This window comes from Merops nubicus, unplaced genomic scaffold (assembly GCF_000691845.1).
Source record: "Merops nubicus isolate BGI_N331 unplaced genomic scaffold, ASM69184v1 scaffold22797, whole genome shotgun sequence".
Taxonomy (NCBI): domain Eukaryota; kingdom Metazoa; phylum Chordata; class Aves; order Coraciiformes; family Meropidae; genus Merops; species Merops nubicus.
In genome coordinates, this window is record NW_008622628.1 from 26,068 (window position 1) to 47,846 (window position 21,779).

A 21,779-nucleotide genomic window follows, 5' to 3' on the forward strand; every position below is an offset into this window, starting at 1 on the left:
TTAGAGTTACCACCAAGGGTTGGTGAGCAGACCAAGGTCTTGTGCACCACACGGAGAGGGGCAGAAAGTAAAGCTGCACCTGCAGGGAGGAGCGGACAGGACAGGTGACCCTAAACTGACCAGTGGGGTGTTCCATCCCATATCCCTCACACTCAGTATAAAGCTGAGGATTCACAAGGGTCAAGCCTCCTTCCCCTTCTCCTCCCTTTTGCTGCTCCTTCACTGGCTGGAGGACTCCGTCCGTTCTGCCTTTGATCCCGAGCTGTGTGCTCCTGAACTAAGTCCCAGAATCCAGCTCCTGTGCCCAGCTGCCCTCTGCCATTGAGTCCAGCCTGGGACTTTTCCCCAGGGGTTGCTCCACAGCATTGGGGGTGACAGTGACGTATTGCCATCAGGCAGTGGAGTTGGGCTTGATACTGGTTTTGTATATATTTGTATATATTCCATTTTATTATTGTTATTAGTAGTAGCAGTATTTTCATTAAAGCTGTTTTCCTTCTCTTTTCTAATCAACAAATCTCTATTCCCTTTCTCTTCCCCTTTGGGAGAAGGGTGGTTAACAGACAGTGTCTGTTACAGGTCTGGGGACAATCCTGACCCCAAACTGTGACAGCAACCTGATTTACCACTAATGCAACTCACCTATGTAAATTTACACATATTAATTTTACTGGTTCTAATACTTTTAAAGTGGGGTAGCTATGAAGCTTCATTATCGTGCAATAGTTCATGGCTTTTATCCCACAACTAAGTACCTCTCAGCCATTTGAAGCACAGGAAAATAACATCACATTTACAGCACAGAGATATATGCCTCATGTAGTGCACTAATGTAAAATAGCAGCTGAGCTTTAAATTCAGGCTTTATCTTATTCTGCACTAGTTTCCACATCAAGACAATGCCTGCAGATCTTTGGTTCTTCAGCCAGCTTTGAAAATCAAGTCAGGGTACACTCACAAAAACCTCACTGGTCTGTTTAAGATACAGTCACCTCCTAAATTTTAAATGCTGTGAATTCTGCAACATTCGTGACACTTCAGAAGCACCTTTTCTACTGGATATCCCACAACAATTTCATCATCCACTGCCAGGATCTGATCTCCAACCTTGATTCGTCCATCCTGAAAACAGAATAAAAAATATGAGCTCTGGATGCCACTCCAAAAAATATTTTTCATTCCCTGTTTAGGTTTTAAATGTTCTCACACCTTTGCCGCTGCACCATGATCTGTTAAGCTCTTAATAACTACTCCATTAACTGTGTCTTCTTCACTAATGGCAATTCCAAAGCCTCCTTGATCCTGGGGCAAACAGGAAAAGGCAAATGGTTAGGTACTGTGCTCCGATCTATTTCTGAAATAGATTTTGCCAGCTTAGAAACAGTATATGGGCTACCAAGATAAACCTGAAACACTTCTAAATTAAAACTTGCTTCTTTCAAAACTTACCCAATTGTGAGTTAGTTGTGACATTCATAAGCAAGAGTAAGAAACACAACATATTTCGATACTACACACTGACATAAATAAAGCTTCACAATAAAAGCTTAAATTCTTTATTTGAAACCACACAAAAAATACACATGGGAGTGGAAAATACACAGGATGGGAAAACACATGCTCTTCCCGTGAAATCAGTAATAGTTTGTGGCAGAGTGAAAGTTCCCTAATGATTTCACCTGGAATTAAATAATCTAGACACCATCATCTGTAAAATATTGTCCTGATTAAGAATGGAAGGCCAGATGCCTTGCAAGGGGAAAAACCTGCCAAGAGTCTACAAGTCTCTATCCTTAATTCCACGGAGTTCAACTGTCTTCTCCATGTCAACAAGCAGGAGCAACTATTTTTTCCACCCTTATTTGGAAGCCTCATTGTAACAGAATAACTGGTCAACTTCCACTAAACAAGTATGTTGCTTGTGGGGATTTTGTGCTTATAACCTGCTAATTCCTTTATTTGAACAACTAAGGCAATGATTTTACCTGAAGCATCACCAGCAACTGGTTACCAGAAGTTTTGCAGAGAGGACAAGAGGTGATTTATTCCATAGACAGAGAGCAATTGGCCAATTATGTGAAGTTAAAGAGACTCATGATGAGGTTGCCAAAGAGAGTCACTATGGCAAGAAAACTCTGGAGTCCATCCACAAACAGGAAGACAAGACCTCTAGAAATCTCTATTCTGACTTCCAGCACATGAAAGCCAGTATTTGAGAGACTTCATTACAAGAAAGCTGGATAGTGAACACAAATGTGGCTGATGTAAATTTAGTTTCCAGTGCATACCTTAGGGAGTTCCACATACTGAATGTTTTTACATGAACTGAAGTCATAACAAGCACTGGAGTTTGCAGCACTGGCATCAATCTAATAGAAAATGAAAACATGCCTGTAAGCAAATATATTCAACATTTTGCATCAGAATAAAGTAGTACAGAAGCATTTAAAGTGGGTGTCATAATTTTCTGGATTCATTTAAACTGCTGCAACTCTATTCATGGGAATGTTATCGATTTACTTCATACTTCAGATGAACATACCAAAACAGAATTGAGCAGCACAGCTGTACAAAATTTAGCAGCTTTACTAAAATTAATTTATTTTTTCCTTTGGACTTCTTTTTCTTTTGTAGTATTTGCTAAGAAGACAGGGCACTCTTCTATCCAATGTTAGTACTTCAGTCAAATGAGAAAAATAAAAGTTTACTTTACCTCTGGGTGTTGATCTGTCCCTGAAGTACACTGTGAGGCCTCTAATGACTTGGCAGGGCAAACAGCCATCTGACTTACTGCATCTTTGTTTCTACAACAGATTCAGTTAAAGAATCTCCTAAGAATGTGGTAATACAGCACAACATTTCTTAGAAAAAGTTTAAGTCTAGAGCTTTTTTTTCTGGAACTCACAATGTAAATATCAAAACAGAAAGCTCAAAACATTTAAAAACTACTATGAACATGGTACAAGAGTATAACTGTCTTTTCAAAATTAAAAATAAAATGGAAACACTCTGTACAAAATTTGAGCGTATTAAAATCAAACCATTTTAGCCAGACCTTTAACCAGAACTTACCTGATAAAGATTATTTTTACTTTGGATGGTGCACATTTGATTATTGAGGAAGCATTCTGATGAGTCCTTCCATAAAGTATTTGCCCATTTATCTATATAAAGGAAGGTAGCAATTATTTATCAAAATATTTTACACACTTAAACTTACACTTAAACTCATTTTTAAGCCTTAAAAAGTCTGTTATCCCACATGACTGTTTATTACAAGCAGCAACTGTATTAAAATAGCAGAGAATGCTATGTCTTCCTTTCACTCTGTCCTTCCAGAAAAAAAAATACTTATAATTTTAGACTGACACTGTCACAATGATAAAATGTCATTCTTTCAAATTATATTGGGCTGGCTTGGCACATCATCCATTTCCACTTGCCATTGATCACCTCATGATTGATGTGGTAATTAACCAGGGCCATGGGAAATTTTAATTGTAACAAATAAATTAATCACTTATATCCAGCAATAAGATTGCTGTTATTTCTTGAATCTCAGCTCTGAGCCAGTCACTTTACACACAGGAGTGTGAACACTGATGCATTTACAATCTGAAGATCTGACGTGACAATCATTGTCTTCATTTGGGAGAGCAGACTCAGTGAAACCCCTTGAAGGTCCTATGACTCAGATATGACCAGAGGTAGTATCAGTGTGAATTTTCAGAATAAGGCCATTATTTGCTCACATTTTATTAGTTCTTGGAAAGAGAAAACAACAGTGCAGAAGTGCACTCTAAGAAAGGGTAAATGATTGGAAAAAGACAGCTTGGACCTACACAAAGGGAAAACAATGCAGCACACACCAAGGTAGTACCAACAGAAGCAGAGAAGCAGCAAACAGTGAGCCACAGACAGAACTGAGAGTTGAGAGTAACAGCAGTCCCTCAGCTCCCACACAGGCTGTGTCCCCCAGGCATGGTCACAGGGATACTGCACCCTGTCATTCACACTGGAAGTCACAAACCAGATGCAGCACTGCTTCACTGCTTCCAGTGTTCTGCGGGCTCGTGAAGAACCTTGGTCAGGCTGTCAGCTAAGGCATGGTCTGCCACAGCTGATGGGACAGTTATTTGGGAACACAACGAGAAAGTTCAGACGTATCCTCTCACAAGAGGTTGAAACACTCTCTCATCATTTTGCAGGTTTACAGTGTGGACAGTAAACAAGAAATCACATGAGAGCAGACTTGGACAGATACGTTTCAATGTATTCTGAGGATACTCTCCATCTGCAACATCAAGGTTTTAAGAACAGAAGTTTTAACTGATTCAGGAGAACCACCTAGCAGTTAACATTGGACTCTGCAACTAACAGAGACCCTGTAAGTGCCACAAATCCCTCAGTTTCTCTTTCCTAGTTTGCAGCTGCCAATCTACATTGTTTACTCTCTGCCTCCCTCAACCTTTGTTCAGTCTCACCACTGCCTTCCAGTACCACCTCCCCAATGCATCCTCAAGTACCTGCATGTACAGTTTTAAAGTTAAACAAAGCATTTCTGTGAGGGTCATGTTACCTACTACTATAAGAAAGAATGGGAAAAGTTACAGCAAAGAATACATCTGCAAGTACCATCGACTGACCTGTGGTAATATGAAAATATACCTTATGCTCATGCACACACTGGGTATGATAGCTGCATGTTCAGCAGTTGGGTACCACCACAAAACTACTAGAAAACAGCCTCAATGTATCACAAGATAAAAGTCCATTATACAAATTAATCTGTTCCTGTTTCCCCAGTTTCATTTCCATTTTATATGTTATGCAATATAATAATATTCTGGTATCATGACACATCCAGTAGATAGAGAACCAATTAGAAAGTCTAGAGCATTCCACAAATGAATGGACTAAAGGACTTCCATATTTTCCACGGTCTGCAATACCTTGCCCTTCCATGAATCTCCACAACCCAGAAAGTGCTGTCATTCCCCTTTTTTTCCCATTTTAAACACAAACACTTTTGCTTAGGACTACTATAACCAGGAAAAAAAGTCCCAGCTGCAACTATCTGGCACATTCCAGACTGTAAATCTGGTAGTATAGTGATGTCAACTTGGGTAACGGGATATTGAAGTCCACTCAAGAACATCTACATTGCAGCAAGAATCTAATATTTTAGTGCACTTTAAGTCAGTATGTTTGGGTTTCAGTATAAATTGCAAAAACTCACCTCTAGTAACTCATCTGCAATCTGTAACCTGCCATCTTTGCCAGCTGCTCCATTTGGATCAATTCCCACTATAAAGACACTCATCCTGGTTCGGTCTTTGTTACCAGCAAGACTAAGTCCCAGACCTGTCCTTCCTTTTTCCAGCTCAATCATGTGTAGCTCCCCTGGTAGATTTCCATAGCGCTGCATGATCTTTTCTAAATGTAAAAGTGTGGGCAGCAGAGGTTGGATTTACATTAGAAAGTTTTACAAGTCACCTAGAGAGTCATATCAGTGTTCAGTGGGCAGTATGTGACAGAAGAATCCCAAACTGAATGAGAAACTTTTAACTGTACATGTTCTCTTTTAAGCTAAGCCTTAGGTAATTTATAACAATATTTCTAGTTCCTTGCTTTTCTACTGATTATGGAAAACATTAAAACTTCTCTGAAAAAAAGACTTTGCACACATACAAGAACCAATTTTCCCTCCAGTAACACTTTCAGTTAACAGAAGCTATGACATCAATCACTGTCATCAGTTGCCTAGAGCACACAAGTTCTTCAAGTAGCCCTACGTGTGAAACAGTGAATCTGGACCATGGAGGAAAACAGAGATTGGAGTGCAGTGACGAACAGCTTAGTTTTATATTTCGCCATGAGCATCTGACCAAGCAGAACTGAAAGCTGAAAGCAACACTTAGCACCCAAACCACAAAGCACAGGAGAACAAAGTAGTTCAAACTGGACTCCCCATATTTTCTGCTACACTGCTATTTTATATATACTGAATATTTCATACATTATCACAAAGGATAAACTTACTCCAACTGTAACCGAACTCATCCTCCTGCTCCACATCCTCGGGGACTCTGCTAGAAGGTGACTGTGCAACATCAGAGCTCATTCCTGAAAACGCTGCAGGAGGGGGCAGAGGCAAATTACAAAGCGAAGTCTTCTCTGGCTCTAAATCGGATTGACCGAATACCTGTGGAGAATAAGAAAAACGCAGTGGCTAAGTAGATGCAAACTCTGAGTAGGGCAAACTAGTACACAGAAATGTCAAAATGGCAACAACTACAGCTTTGAAGTTGAAATACCAAGCAGCTGGAATTCTAAATGAATAACACAACACAGAAAAGCTGCAAGAGATCAAAGATAGAAACAATCACCAGGCAAGGGTAAGATAATGTCACTCCAAAATATATTCAGAAGCAAACAGAACTCACAATAAAAGCCCAATTCAGTAAAGTTTTATGTGCCACTTTGCATTTCAGAAAAAGTCTCTTAGGAAGACTCAAGTGCCTTTTTTTTTTTTTTTTTTTTTTTTTAAATGCCATATCTGTAAAAGACTACTACTTCATTTTATTTTTAAAAGCCACCACATAAAATTTCTTTTCATCATATGCTTTATAAGCCAAATAGGAGGAAAGGGAAAGGAAACAAAGAACTTCGTGCTTTCAAAAATGTCCCCAGAAATAAAGAAAATTACCGGTGTATTAACAGAAAGAACAACTCAAAACGAAACAGATAAAAGCTGAAGAAATCAGAGTAACTGGACTTTTTCAGTCTTATTTACTGGTTCTATAAGCTGCATGAAGGAAATCAAATAAAGAAGGATACAGATTATATCATGAAGGAGATAAATACATTGGTCTTGATGTATGTGGTCTATACATAGTCACAAAAAATTAAAAACTATAAACACATGACTACTGCAATAAAATGGTTAAACACCCAAGTCCACAATCTGGCAAGCCTCCCTTTGAGTCAATTTCCCTGAGGGATATGGACTCTGATCAAGGATTTCCCTAAGTCTTTTTAATGTGTTTCATTTTTGCTTGCTCAGACTAAACAAGTAAGCAAGAAAATGGTATCTGAATACTTGGCAGATCAGTTGATGTAAACAAAAAATACTTCAGATGACAACCAAGTATTTTTCCAACATGAGGATTTTCAGGTGTTGCCCTAGTTTCATAGCCCTGTTCTCATCAGTGCAACTTTCATTACCTGCTTTAGCAGAAGTTTGAACACAGTATCCCAGATGGTGTCTCTAGTTGCCAAAAACAGAGACAATTTCTCCATCAGAGGCAACAGTGAAAAGGGTAACAGACACCTTCGAGGACTTCAGTCTGCTTTAAACTGACAGTGTGGAAAAAACTAGAAAGTTACCAATTTAGTCATACTGAAATTTAAGGAAGGTTCCACTTCTCAGGGAATGTGTGTTACCTTCATTTTCTGTGTACTCTTAAGAAAATGCAAATACCTTATTTCAGTTCCCTCATTCTGCTTCTGCTTGAAAAAGATTTTTCATCCATTCAGGAACTTGTTCTAGTGGTTTATCTAAGATGTCATTAAATGTCCAAGTGTGGGAAGTTTTCATATGGCACTCAAGTCAATCATTTTAACAAAAAAAAAAAAAAAGCATATAAACACTGTATGATTTCTGGTATCATTATGTCAGTTACACTGATCCGTGCTTCAAATCTAAGACAATGCTGTCTTGCTAAGATGATACCTTGCATCACTAACCTGTAGGAATTATTTACAGTTTATGCAAATTATAGTCTAAACCATGCTAACAATCACAGGGCAGACATAAACCCCAACTGAAGCAGCAAAATTCTAGTAAATGCATTGTTACCTATTAGAATCAGAGTAGGGTGGTAACACCACTTAAGTTATATTGGAAGTGATTGTTCATAAATCAAAACTTTATGTATCTACCACAGAGAATAGTTGGTGACAGACCTCTAATTCAAGGATGGGTGAATGGGAGACTAGATCTAGAAATACTCATTCTTCAGACTACTTCCTAGAGTTTTAATTAGAAAGCTACATAACAAACTGAGAAAAAGAGGAAATAAAGTGTGAGAGCAGATAAGATCAGCAGACCTTGCAGTAATCTGTTTTAAAACCCAAATTAACATATCGCTTTAGTGGTACTCTCGGTAAATGACAGTGTCCAAGAACCTTGCAAAAATTAAAGAAAACGTAACCAAAAATTACGAACAAAAACTGCTGTCAAGGACCTCTGGAAGATCCATCAAGTGTGGATATATGGCTGCATCCTGAGAGAGCAGCACTTATGAATCACAGCTACCTTGATCTCACAAAAAAAAAAAAAAAATTGCTTCTTTCTTTACCTTTGCATGCATACATAAATCTGAACATGTCTGATGTTTAAGAAAATGACAAAATTAAAGTAAAAGCAGGAGTCCTTTGTGAGAAGTGTAAAAACCATGTTACAATGACACTCAGGTGGAGGGTACCACATCCTGCCTCCAAAACTCAGTCCACCACGCATGCACCACCAGCAGCAGAAGCTGGCCCCCACCGTTTACACACACATAAGACTTCTGCTCCCTGAATCGGGCCACACACAAAAACCTAAAATGCTTCAACTCATGAAATACTTTCAGTGTGCCACGACACAGTATTTCATTCAAACTGCAAAGCATCAGAGAGTGCATGAACCCACTTGGCTACCAGCATCCCTCTGATCACAGCCAAGCAGATATTAAAAATGACAGCCAGTCTGGAGCAGCATCACATTCCACAAGGGAGGCACACGTGGGGGAAGCAGCAGTACTCCAGAATGTATCACAGGCCACATACAAAGCTACAGCACGCATGTGGTAGAACCTGCTAACTGGAATGAAGACAAACCTTGAATGGTGTGGGAGCAAAAGGGTTAGTTGGGGAACAACGGAAGGTAACCCTAATTGGATTCGATACCTCCTACAGCAACAGAAAACAGCAATCCACATGTTACAGCACCTTTGGCAATACAGAGCATTATTAATGAATAACTCATTTTCAATTACGGATTCGTTTTACTAACTGCAGCAACTTTATTCATTTATAAATGGACAGAAGTATTTAAGGGTTATTAAGTACTCTTTTTCAGTAAAGTTTCTTACTGTACATGAACTTTAGTTCAGCAGAAGCTGACAGAGATGACAAAAGTCCACTCTTATCTCAATGTTAAAAGAACTATATAGTAGCTGCAAACACATTAGGTCGTCTCTAAAAAAGTGTCTTTTTTTTCAGTAATACTTTTGAAAATGAAGAATATACAAGCCATCATTTATGTTATTCTTCTACTCCCTCTCTTCAGAACAGTAACAAACACAAAGACAGATCTGAAAAACAGACATAAAACTATATACCACATATCATATCGTAAGTGTTCGTTGTACATTCGATATATTTGACAACATCGGAAAGTAGACAAAGGGTACAATAACTCCCAGTATGCATAACCATCTAAAAATTATTTATAAGAGCAGAAATGCATGCAAATAAGTATTAAACCTTTATTACTTTTTGTGATAGAGGTTAACTCAGTTATGAGTTACATGCAGTAAGCATTTACCACAAAAAAAAATAAAAAAGAAAATTCTAACTTTGTTTCGTATTTCCAAAAATGTCAGCATCATGTTCATGGTGCATTAAAAGAATTTTCAAGAAGCAGAAAGAAAATATTTTCAGCATCATAAAACCAAATCTGCCAATGAGGTGCTTTTCATGCAAAAAGGAAAAAAAAAAAGAGATATCAAAGCTGAAAAGTCCTAACCACATAAAAAGAAAATGAAGTACATAGCAGCAAAACACCTCAGGCTGATGAGAGATTTACACTTAGGTGGACATTTTAACATATACCACAGGGACTGATTTTGTAATTGAGAACCTACTCCTTTGGTAGCTCTGATTAGATCAGATTTAGTGTTTATTATTAATGGAACTGGTATTTTTTAATTTCTTCAGAACTTTTCTATATGTCTGCATATCTGTGTCCTTTTAACTCACTACACAGAATTTCCACTCTCATCAGCACAATATTTTACCACAGTTGGTGTAAAAGTATTTAAATGCAGAGAGATGAACAGCAAAGAAGCACACATATGCTTGATGATTCAAAAGCAGACAGTGTGTCATCATCCAACCTTGGGAGTGTTGATCTGAGAAGAATCAGCAAATGGATTACTGCTGCTGAAGACAACTGGCCTACAGAAAAGACTGCTCTGTGGGAAAGGCAGGGAAGGGTTCTAAAATAAAAACATAATATAAACTAAGTAAAAGTATTTTTAAATGAACCCTTTGTGACCCATGAAATAAAACATACAGGCTTAGCAGTCTGTGGTACCCCTACGAGGTCTTCTTCCAGCACCTTGCTACACACAATTAGAAACCTGTAATTACCCTGTGTCTCTACCAGTTACATTCAGTAGAGTGTAGAGGAAAATCCTCGCACCTGTTCTAGCCCACAAAGTGCATGGAGTTCACAATTCAGCAGCATGAAGAACAGAAAATTTACTTGCTGTGATTCAAGTACAATTTTGTCCAAACATTTCAGCATATAGGATACTCTTACGCATTAGATAATTATAAAATTGTAGATTTCTGGATCACAAGAAACATAGTTCTTTTTAATAATGTAGTAGGTTTAGTTTTATTTTGAAAACCACAGTTTAATTCTCATAATTTGATTTATTTCTTGTGGTAACACACACTCACTGCATTTTTCTCAAAAGAAAAGGTTTAATAATATTAGGCATCTCTTAACAGACTTCATATCTAATAACAACTTCTACAGATCACTTTGTATGTGTGTGCATGCATCTATTATTTTCTGAATTTATAGTTTAATGAAACTAAATTATTTGGTCTTATTAAACAATGCAAGGTACTTTCTTATTATTTAACACAAAAAGTTTTCATATTTAGACAAAACTGAAGCACGTAATTTGACTATTTATATTCCTTATGCAGTTTTTGTACTGTACTCTATTTTGAGATCAGAACCTGTTTAATAAAGAAAGAGAAGCTCTAATTTTGCACAGTATGTTGGAAATACTGCTCAATGTATAATTAAAAAGTGATTTCTGCACCAAGTATATCCATATGGCAATTGCCTAAATGTCTTATGGCTGTAAGTTCAACACTGCTGGAAAATAAGCAGCATAGTAAGAGGAAAGGACTGTGAAAGGTTTGCAGCACCAACTGAGATATCACACTAATTTAATTCAGATATATGTTGCTGTTTAAAAGTTTTATTATGTAATTTGGTTTTTTAAAGATAGCAAACGCATCCTTAAACGTTTATTCTCAAATACCATTTTGCAAAACAAAAAGTCATGCATTTGGTAAGATAACATGTCTTCATTCTACAGTATTCTTCAGCAGTGAGATAGAAGAGCTGAGCAGAAACAACATTTCTTCACTGGTGAGTCACCCAAAGTCAACAGGCAGTTTCTCTCTAGTATTACAAGACTTTCTGTTTATACATGCAATTTTACACGTTAGATTTTGTCTTTTATAAAGAGAAATTTGGGAAAAGTAATTTGCCAGTGTAATGAGCCTATTACACATTAAATTATATCTTGCCGAAATTTTAAGCAACTAAAATAAGAATCACAGTAAAAGAGAAAACAAAGCATCAGCCACAGCAATTAAAAATCTTGCCTTTTCTATTTTGCCATGATAGCACAGCACCTAAAATACCACTTCTAGTTCCAATTCTAATCCATGCAACAGCATTGTAGTAACATGGACTGACTACCACGATAAAATATGGAGCATTTGAGTTTGCCTAAACAGATAGGTTTAGCATGCTTTCTTGCACACTATAGAACCAGAAAAGCAAATGCTAAAATAAAGGGTATTTTTCCTTTTAGTGGTTTTTGTTTCTGTTTTTTTTTTTTTTTTCTTCCCCAAAACAAAACCATAACAAGATTTATTTTACTCTCTTTTTTTCTCTTTTTTTTCAGCTAACCTGTGCTCACCATTTTATTATGGTGTTCAGAATGCTAAGGTATCAGAAAGTAGCATTCCATACACCACAGTGCTGTAACCCTAAAAAATTAACTGGGACCATAACTATTGTGATAAACTCACACATACGCAGAAATGCCCAGAGCATTGTCAGTATGAAACACAGATTTCATGGGTAACTGCTTGCTAGTAAAACCATCAGCTAGTTTTTCACAGCTTCTTGCACTATTTATTTGGGCTGACATGGAACACACTTTAGCTACTACAGCAGCCTGAATGAAAAAAAAACAAAGGGGAAGAAACTGACTCATTAGCAACCTCACTTGAAACTGACTGCCTTAGCGAATACATCACAGTACCATCTCAAATAGAGCTACAGTGTGCAGGCAGCTACCTATCTGGTAGACTGCACATGAATGAAGGCAGGAAATTCCTTCATAAGATCTTATTATAAAGTACAGATGCAAGTTTTAAAAGATGAAGACAGTAAATATCATGTAATTTACAAAGATTACAACACAACACGTGTACAGTAAGAGCATTTGCAATGTTTCTACTTACAGAGAAACAAGCATTTGTTAGTAAACAGTCAAGAAATAATGAACAAGCTTAATAATTGAAAAGTAAATAGAGTAAAGAATGACAATTTAAAACAGCAAAGGAGCATTCTCTAAATAAAACTAAACTGTGATAAAGAAATGGCCTCCTTCCCATCCCAAACCAGCCTAAGCATCGGCAGTTACTTTTGTTCACATCACAGCAAATGCAAAAGCCTTACTTTAGTAGCTTGAGTATCAACAACCAACATCCAACAGAGCTTTTTCATGCAACTTTACCTTAGGTGGCTGACGATAAAATGGGTTAGTAGTTTTCTGCCCACAGGGAGCAGAAGCTGAAGAAGGGCTATAAAGAGATTCTGGCTGGGGAACAAGAGTTATGAGACAACTAGTAAATAAACACGCAGCTTATACAGACTCTACAATGCGGAAGTTTAGTTTCTAGTGATGCAAGCAACTTATATTAAAGCTCAGTAGCTTTTATCTGCAATGTCCATGCAGCTTAGTGACGGAAAACTTCCGTGTACTTCTAGGTCCTTTCATTAATGTCCAATGAATTTTTTTAACAGGTGCTGTATTTCTGCATGCGCTCCTCAGACATGCTGTCAATCTCTAAAAGCTGGTTTTAGTTAGACTCCTACTCTGCCCCCCAACAAATTATCTTTCTTGAGGCTTTTCAAAATAGATTGAGGACGGCGTGCTGGAGGGCAATTCCAAATCCAAATCGATTTCATTCTAAACGGAAATAATACTTAAATCAAATCTTTGCTCCTAAAATAGCTGAGATGGAATTTACAGGATTAAATATCCCATTCCCAAACACCACCACCTTGAACATTTGTTTTATCTATTACTATGTATTACATCTCTTTCCATATTCTTTATGCTTACCCTTGGTCTGCTTATAATGCTCTGTACCATAAAGACTACAGGATTGCCTGCCTTCCGTATGGCTTCCACAGCTTGTTCGTGGCTGGCATCTCTGAGGTCAATTCCATCCACCTGTAATTGGAAGGCCTCATCTTAACATCAAAAGAAGCTACAAGAATCATGGGTGAGCTTTGGGTTTTGCTTAGGGAACTCTGACTAAAACCTAAGCTCAAAACTCTGTTAGTGGTAGAAAGTTTTGTACTGATTTAGCCTGAGATCCCTCACATAGAGGTTTGAGATTCCAATAGCACTGGAAGAACATCAAATAAACACTCTCAACAGTTTTAAAAACAGGGTTTTCAACATTCTTTGTTCAGGCTCCATAGGTTTTCCCACAGGCAATGTAACAGAAGAGATATGATAATAAGAAGAGGTAAGGTAATCTGAAGACAGAGGTATCGTTTGCCAAATACCAGTTCCTGTAAATCTCAGAATAACCTACCTCCCAAGACTTAATGAGATTTACAAACTGAGACTTGTTAAGTGCTAGAGGGTCTTTCATTATGGGGTATTATGTTATATTTTTTCTCCTTTTTTTTGTAAATAAAAAGCAAGATAAGACCAATTTTAGCTACCAGACAATTTCCCTAAAAGTTAGATTGTTTAGGTCAAAGCTTAAAAACTTTCTCTATTCTAGAAGAAAGTATTTACTAAGGACTCATTTTTGCCTCGTTGCTTTTCTTCATGCCTGCGTATGTATTGGTGTGTAACATAGTTTGTTTTGCAGTCCAGGTAAGAACCATGTTATGGTGAGGTTAGCATCAGTACAGCATTCTCACAATGACCATAATAAAAGCTAGAAGCTAATACAGAAAGGTTGTTAGTGCCAATTCTTGCACACACAAGTCATATAATGAAGATTACTTCTGCCTTTTTAACTTACACTTAGCCACCAAACATAAACAAAGAGAGAACAAAAATAATCTGAGAGAGAAAATTCTAAACCCATGAGGAACTGAACACCACCACTAAGGCTTTCCCAACCCCCCATGTTTGAAATACTGTACACACTAGCACAGAGAAAAGCCTGGAGATACCAAAACTTGGGAAACTGAAATAACCAATTCAGAATCAGACATATAAGACAGTATCACTTACTTAACCTCTCTCACCCACTCCAGCTTCTGCAGGCACCACGGTCAGAGAGAATCACCGCATTCACACAAGTCCAGGCATTCAGATATAATGAATATTTTTTAAACTTTGTCACCATCAAGGAAAACTCCACCTCCCAACTTGTTATACACCAGAAACACTTTGGTCCTGTTGCAGGAAGTGCTACATACATTAAGGTATTACTTCAAGATCCTTTATATGGATCTTCTAGCAGACAGTAAACTGGAGTTTAACTAGTCTGATCCAGGGAAGAATAACCACCTCCATCACGCTGCTTTTTATATTCTTACTGAGACAGCTGAGGACATCCAGTGGGGTGAAGTTCCTAAGGAATGAGTTCCTAAAGGTCTGGCACTGGACGCAGGGTAACATGTGACTTAGTGATAACAATCATGGGAAAGACACATGCCTTTCAATATGTTGATTCTTCAGTATCTTTAACCAAGAAAGCAGAAGTGGCTCCATGAGCACAGGATTGGCTAAGCAAAAGAGAATCCAGGTGAATTCCTCCCTGCAACACCATCTGCTACCCTATCCTCAGGCAGGTGCACAATGCTCTCAGCTCCCTTTGTATCAAACTCAGCTTTCTTCATGTCATAAAAAAAACTGTCTCTCTCTAAACTCCTGCACAAGACACACAAGAATGTTGTGATCTGATTAAGATCTAAGAGGGAAATTAACTTGGCATTTATTTGCATGACTTGCTGTTCACAGGCCATTTCTGTGGCCACGCAATAGGCAAAGGCAAAACTTTTTAGCTTCACCAAATGTAAGCTTTTTCCTACACATGCTGACTTTAAATCAGGTAGGTAGAACTCCTGTCTTGGTAGACCCCTGCTCAACTTAAAGCTCTCTGCACACAAACATCAGCAGATGGTACCGCACTCTGTAGGGCTCAAGTGGTGCCAGCTGGAGCACTTAAACAGCTGTTGGCCCAGGACCACACATCCATCTCAGCAGCTCCTGAGATGCTGAGGCTGTTGCAAGCAAAAGGCACTTGGCTGGTACCTCCACAATCCGATCTCCAGTTTTCAGAGTTCCATTTTTGCCAGCTGGGCTGTCTTCCAGGATGTGCTTGATAAAGATCCCTCTCATCACTTCTCCATTACTCAGGCGGCTCCCCATCCCTCGTCCTCCAACAATGCTGATCCCCAGTGACTTGCTAGGCTCTCTCCAGAGTTCAACCCTGTTGTGACAAAACAAGGACCAAAATAAATAAAACTCTCTGGTGATTATAACAGTGCTGCACACTGAAGATAACTGGATTTGCCCAATGGTTTAAAAATATTCAGAAATAACTCCTCCTTGGGACATTTTGTCTATCGGTGGGAGTTATCTATTCAATTGATCAGAAAGTCTGTAATTGTGCCTACTGTTGTTCACCTTATTTTGGATTCTCATAAAAACTTTGAATCGTTCTTTTCACCTCTTCTTGCTGGCTCTCAGAAAGTCAGCCTATAAAGATAAATTACTAAAGCATTCAAGAAACTGCTCAGTTGCAGAGATTTAGCCCAATGGCAGTAAAAATCGACAGCAAATTACTCCTGCAATGCACAATATAAATAAGTGCAGCTATTCTGTTGCTTTCCCATTCTTCTTAAAATACATTAGAGGTTTCAAAACTTTTGCATTTCAGATGAGATTTTATACTGTGCAACTGGATCTGCACTTACTTTCTGGGCTGGTTCCAGTTACTGAAAGCTGCATTTTGAAGTTCACTTTCTTCTCCCTCCCCCTCTTCACGTTCTGGAAGCTCTGGGAGTTCCCTAATGATGAACAGGAATATGCAATTAATTTCTAAAGAACCCACATGATCACTAGATTTCATTGCAAAATTTCATGTACTGGATCACCCTGACAGCATTAAAATTTAGAGACAGGGTTTGTGTAAGGAACTTTCCAGGTGTCTGTTAGAATACTCTACTGTATTTGGGGATTCCCTGTCTGCTTGTCTCCACCATTAAGTTGCTATCAACTGACGACCACAGAATGAAAGACTCTGCATTTTGGAACCAAGTAAAAGCTAAAGGCTATTATTTATTGTTTCCAAAAGCAGAAATTACAACAGCAGCATTAACAAACAGCTAGTGCTTTTGGAGATTAATTTCAAGACAAAAATTATTAGTCATTTTGAATATTCTGACTTATAACTGCAATGAATTTTTGAAACTCAAGGAAAAGGACAGCCTAATTCATTCTTTCATAGAATCATAGAATCATAGGGGTTGGAAGGGACCTCGAAAGATCATCTAGTCCAACCCCTCTGCCAGAGCAGGGTCACCTAGAGTACATCACACAGGAAGGCGTCCAGGCGGGTTTTGAATGTCTCCAGTGAAGGAGACTCCACAACCTCTCTGGGCAGCCTGTTCCAGTGTACATTCTAGAAAGACCATCGATGCCAAATTTTTGTGTTGGAAGCACTCAGTATTTGTGGTGATACATAAATGAAATTGCATTGTATTTAAAAGAAGTTTGAGATGAGGCAGTACTCAATTTCCTTTTTGGGCAGATCAAATACTTCGAAAATAGCCTTGTAAAAATGTCAGAAAAATCTGCTAGCCAAAGCAAAAACTATTCTGAACAACCTTTTATTGTAAGGGCTGCATGTCTGAAGAAAATCATCTCTCAGTTCTTCCCAAAACTTACCTTCCTGAACCATGCAAAGTGTATGGGAATAGTTACATTTGAGAGACCTATAGGAGAGAACAGTAAGACTTTTGACTCACCTGACAGTATGTGAAGAAAAAATTTCAAGTGTTCCAGCTCCCTCTGTCTGTTGTCCCAAACTGGCCCTGTACTCGTCTAAATTTTCTGCTGGCACATACGTAATACTGCAATAAAATGGGATATGATTGAAGTAGCATGAGGATAACTGGTCCTGCCTTTGGTGGGGGTGAAGACTCCTTTGGGAATCTGCAGCATACACATTTACAATCAGACTGGGCAGCTGAACAGCACATGATTTTCTGAGAGATGGCCACTCTGTTTTAAGTAAATGGTGCTTGAACAGTGACAAGAGTATAATACAGACAATCCAGCTTCAGTCAAAACACAGACTCCTCGTGCAAAGACAAACACTGCAGGACCTGTGAGGTGTGAAGAACCACCACCATCCTAAATGGTGGCAGAAAATGCTTCTGGAAGTCGGCTTGCATGAGGTTTTGTGTTTTCCTGGGTGATTTTCTATTTTAGGTTTCTGTGCTTTTGGTGCAAAATGCTTCATGGGTTTGGACATACAAATGCATTACAGCACACCACTTATGCTGCAGGGAGCAAACCCCTGGCTCAACTCCTTCCTCCACCACTTCATGTACTTCCAGACAGCTTGGGACAGTCAGGCAGCCATGCTCACAAGCCAAATGATATGCAGATTCCTGAAGCCAAATCATGTTTTAATGTCAGAAATGGCCCAATATATTTGGGATTGGGAAACAATGAGAAGAAAAAAGGATCAAGGCATGAAAAATATTTCTTTTCCAGAGGCAAAAGGACACCATCACCTAAACACAGCTACTCATATGGACCTCCTTTAACAATGCTTTGTTTTCTTAAAAAACTTTAGTTGTTTGACAAGCCACTTCCCTATCAGATTCAGGTCTGCCAAGAAGTAAGGCTGATGGAAAAAAAAAGTGGCTGTCCTCCCACCCATCACATAGTTAAAAGAAATACAAACAGACAGGGAAAAAACCCTAGCAACTTGACCAATTCAAAAACTTGTGTAAGCCACTGAGGAGAGACTTCTGCTCTGACGCTTTCAATTACTTGGAGCCTTCTTCTGTCTGCCACTCTCCGACAGGAATCCTCTTCTGTCTGTCACTCCCCGACTGCCACCGATTCCCCCTCTCACTGGTTTTCTGCTGAATACAGCAAGCAGCAGAAGACAGACCAAATAAAGTTTCATTACTAATGTTGTCTGTCCAAAACACTCTAACGAAATTATCATAAGGACTGTCCTTATTTTTTTCCTTTGTCTGTGCCCAAGCCTGTCCCCTACCTCCTCTCACATCTACCACATCTAGAAAAGTGCAGAAGATGGTCATTAAGGGAGGTGCCCAGGGAGCTGAACAGATGGAACTCTCCAGTTACTTTAATGGAAATTTCTAAAACATCCACAATACCACCAGCTTTTTCTCTTATTTAAATCTCCTCCCTCATCTGCTTTGGCCTTTACTCCTTTTTTTCAAATGGACAAGTGTTATGTGCTTGACACAAAGCATTGTCATAAGTGCTGGGCAGCTAACATGCACTAGGGAAAAAACACTCTGCAGGATGTCACAGAGTTGCATCTGCCTTTCCTGAGGGAATTCCAACACTAAGAAACAACGCAAGACGAGACATGCAGCAGGTACTCTGAAAGCCCCAGTAGCAAAATCTCTCCATTTCAAGCAAGAGGGAAAAGTTTTTGAAAATAATCGCTTCTCAGCCACCTCCAACTCCAAGTGCATTGAACTATAGCAAAGTGCTAGTACTATGGCCACAAAACTCTCACAAAACGTCGCTGCAGAAGCACCACCCACCAAGCCCAGAAGTCTACCTTGCCTCTACAAAAGCTACAAGATGTGCAACCTGCATTTCAATGATAGAAAATGTATCATTCATCCAGCTGCATTCATCAGTTTCATCCAAATGAAATTCATTTAACACTATAAAATTAAGTAGGAAATAATGTATTTTCCTTTGAAAGGGAGCTGCAGTAAAGAAACCAGAACTGCAACTAACATTCTGCTACACTGCAGCTGGAAGCTGTTTTTCAAAGTATGGAAAGGAGAAGAGAAGGTTCCTAAAAATGAAATTAATATACCCAGATTCAGTTTGGATAAATAGACAGTACAGTCTGATCACTGGTGGTAGAGTGTCCAACATCTTTCAACTCTTGTCCAAACCTTCTGTGCAAGGAGAACATGGCAAACAGTTATGTAGGGCTCCAAGGTCCAAGGACAGTTAACAGTCCTTATCTCATACTTCTGTGCAATATCGGTGTTAGAGATCAGCTAACGGTGAGGCAAACCATATGCACTCCAGCTCATTACCTGTTGTTTTTCATTAGATGAATAACTGACATTGTGCTGGGACATTGAAAATGTACAGCTCAAAGGATGCTCTCAAACAGCAGTATATGCTACTTACAAACATCTCCCAAAAGCTCTCTTAGATGGATAAGCTTCCCTTTCTGCGCAGAGCACAGGAACTGAGAAGAAAAGAGGTTCACTCCACCATTTAAAAAAAAATGCATCTAATATTGAGCAACTGAATTGCCTAATTGATTTGCACAGATGGAGCCAAATTTAGATAATATCACTGGGAGCTGTTACATTTTAGCTCTTTACAAAACTACATTACTTCCATTCCAGTGCTTAACCATCGTTCTAATTGCCTAATTTTACACACTCAAAGGAACACTCAATGTTTTTAACTGTTCATTCTTCTCTACAACTAAGCATCAATAATGCTTCAGATACTTCATAAATATAAATCAGTACACTTATTTGGACTTTGTAAAAAAAAATCATAGAAAAAGAAACCAAATTACATGGAGTAAATACATGAAAAATTATATTCTGTGTAGGAGCTCACCTTTGCTACTTGCTTGTGATTTCCAAAGTCCAGTTAACTGCAAAGGTTTTCCTAGCTACTCTTACTCATTAAGCTGTGCTACTGATGTGATTGTCCTTCTCCCTCCCCTCACTCCTTTGCATGCTATTATTGAAAAGTTACACACAAAAAAACATAGCTCTGTTGTAAATTAGAGTTCTAGAAAATGTGTATATCAGAGAGTTATCTTTGCTAAGTGGCTCTGTCCTGCTCCTGCCTTCTGTGACACACAGCAAGGTCAGACTGTACTAAAGACCTTGAATTTACATTTACCAAGGATTTTTTTTCCCTGCAGACATCCCGCAGTTATCAAAGCTACCACTTGCTCAGTCACTACTGTAGCTCAATTCTTAGACGTCAGTGAGGTCTGAAGACGTCCAACATCATCCTGAACAGCTCAACATCTGATTGGGATGATGAGGGGCCCATAACAAGCAGGGTGTTGGACTCCTCTGATCAACTCCGTTGTGGAAATAAAAATCCACCCAGGCACCTAAATGGTTCATCTGCAAAAGTGACTGATAATTGCCTTAATACGGTCACAGGTAAGAAATTAAGAGAAACATGTGCCAGAAAATAGCAGTGAAAACACAGAAAACAGGAAACAAGTAAATGACTGCTCTGCTATTGTGTTGCATTTCTTATCTGTAAGACAAGTTGAAGTTCAACGGGGGAAAGTATATGCATGGTTTAATCCTTTCCTCTCTTTCACAGCTGTACAGCTTGAAGGAGAAAGTGTTCTGCTTTCCTTTTTTAAGAGCTACAACCACCCTCTTCCCCCCAGAAATATGCACTAGCAATGGAAGCAGTGACAATGGAAACACCAAAGGGTGTACACACAAAGATATCTTGTAAACGCAACACAGCATGCAGTACAGAGGAACATTTATCACATGCTTGACTGAACAGCCACACAAAACCTTGGAACAACAAACCAAGTAACGACGTATGGAAAATGCTGAGGACAAAGTACTGTCATTAACAGTTAAAGTCTAATTTGAACCTTTTTATACATAAAAGAAGTAAAATGCAAGTGCCAAAAAATAGGACACTGAGATTAATCCAGATATCCGTACATCGTACTCATGCCAGTTCTAGTAGTGATCCCTGTAAACACACACCCACACCCTCTCTAAGCATGTCTGGGGTGGCTGTCATAGATTAAATTTAAAAATATTAGCAACAGTTATTTAGAATAAAGGTGTTTTCATTCCAGTCTTAGGAAGTATGCTCCAATCTTCAATTTTAAAGGCATATAAATATACAGATATACACACACAGAGACTCTCACACCTTTTTTGAAAAAAAATATACATACATCCACAGGTGCATGCACACACACACACACAGACAATATGTACCTATATCTGGATATATAATCTGACATTACTATGGATGTCATAAAAGCATGGAATGATTTTACAGACAAGTTGCAACATAGAGCTATAATGAATTTCTGAATCGCCAATACTCACACATAACAGAGGGCCTGATCATCAGCAGGTGCTGGAGAAGATCTAGAATGTGAAGCATATGATGCAGTATCTTTTTACAATGGTGTTAACAAATGTCAATGTCTCATGCTGAATG

At 38.5% G+C, this 21,779-nt stretch overlaps 1 protein-coding gene across 1 annotated transcript in view; it reads right to left on the reverse strand.

Moving 5' to 3' along the window:
• MPDZ (multiple PDZ domain protein) overlaps positions 1–21,779 on the reverse strand; it is an 81,000-nt gene that overhangs the window by 14,727 nt on the left and 44,494 nt on the right. Inside the window, exons 22-32 of the mRNA XM_008944874.1 lie at positions 17,324–17,428; positions 16,271–16,363; positions 15,606–15,783; positions 13,443–13,553; positions 6,043–6,205; positions 5,240–5,436; positions 3,073–3,164; positions 2,714–2,804; positions 2,289–2,369; positions 1,210–1,302; positions 1,048–1,122 (exon numbers count right to left, since the gene is read on the reverse strand). Coding sequence (XP_008943122.1) covers positions 1,048–1,122; positions 1,210–1,302; positions 2,289–2,369; positions 2,714–2,804; positions 3,073–3,164; positions 5,240–5,436; positions 6,043–6,205; positions 13,443–13,553; positions 15,606–15,783; positions 16,271–16,363; positions 17,324–17,428 — 1,279 coding nt within the window. The remainder of the gene's footprint in view (positions 1–1,047; positions 1,123–1,209; positions 1,303–2,288; positions 2,370–2,713; positions 2,805–3,072; positions 3,165–5,239; positions 5,437–6,042; positions 6,206–13,442; positions 13,554–15,605; positions 15,784–16,270; positions 16,364–17,323; positions 17,429–21,779) is intronic.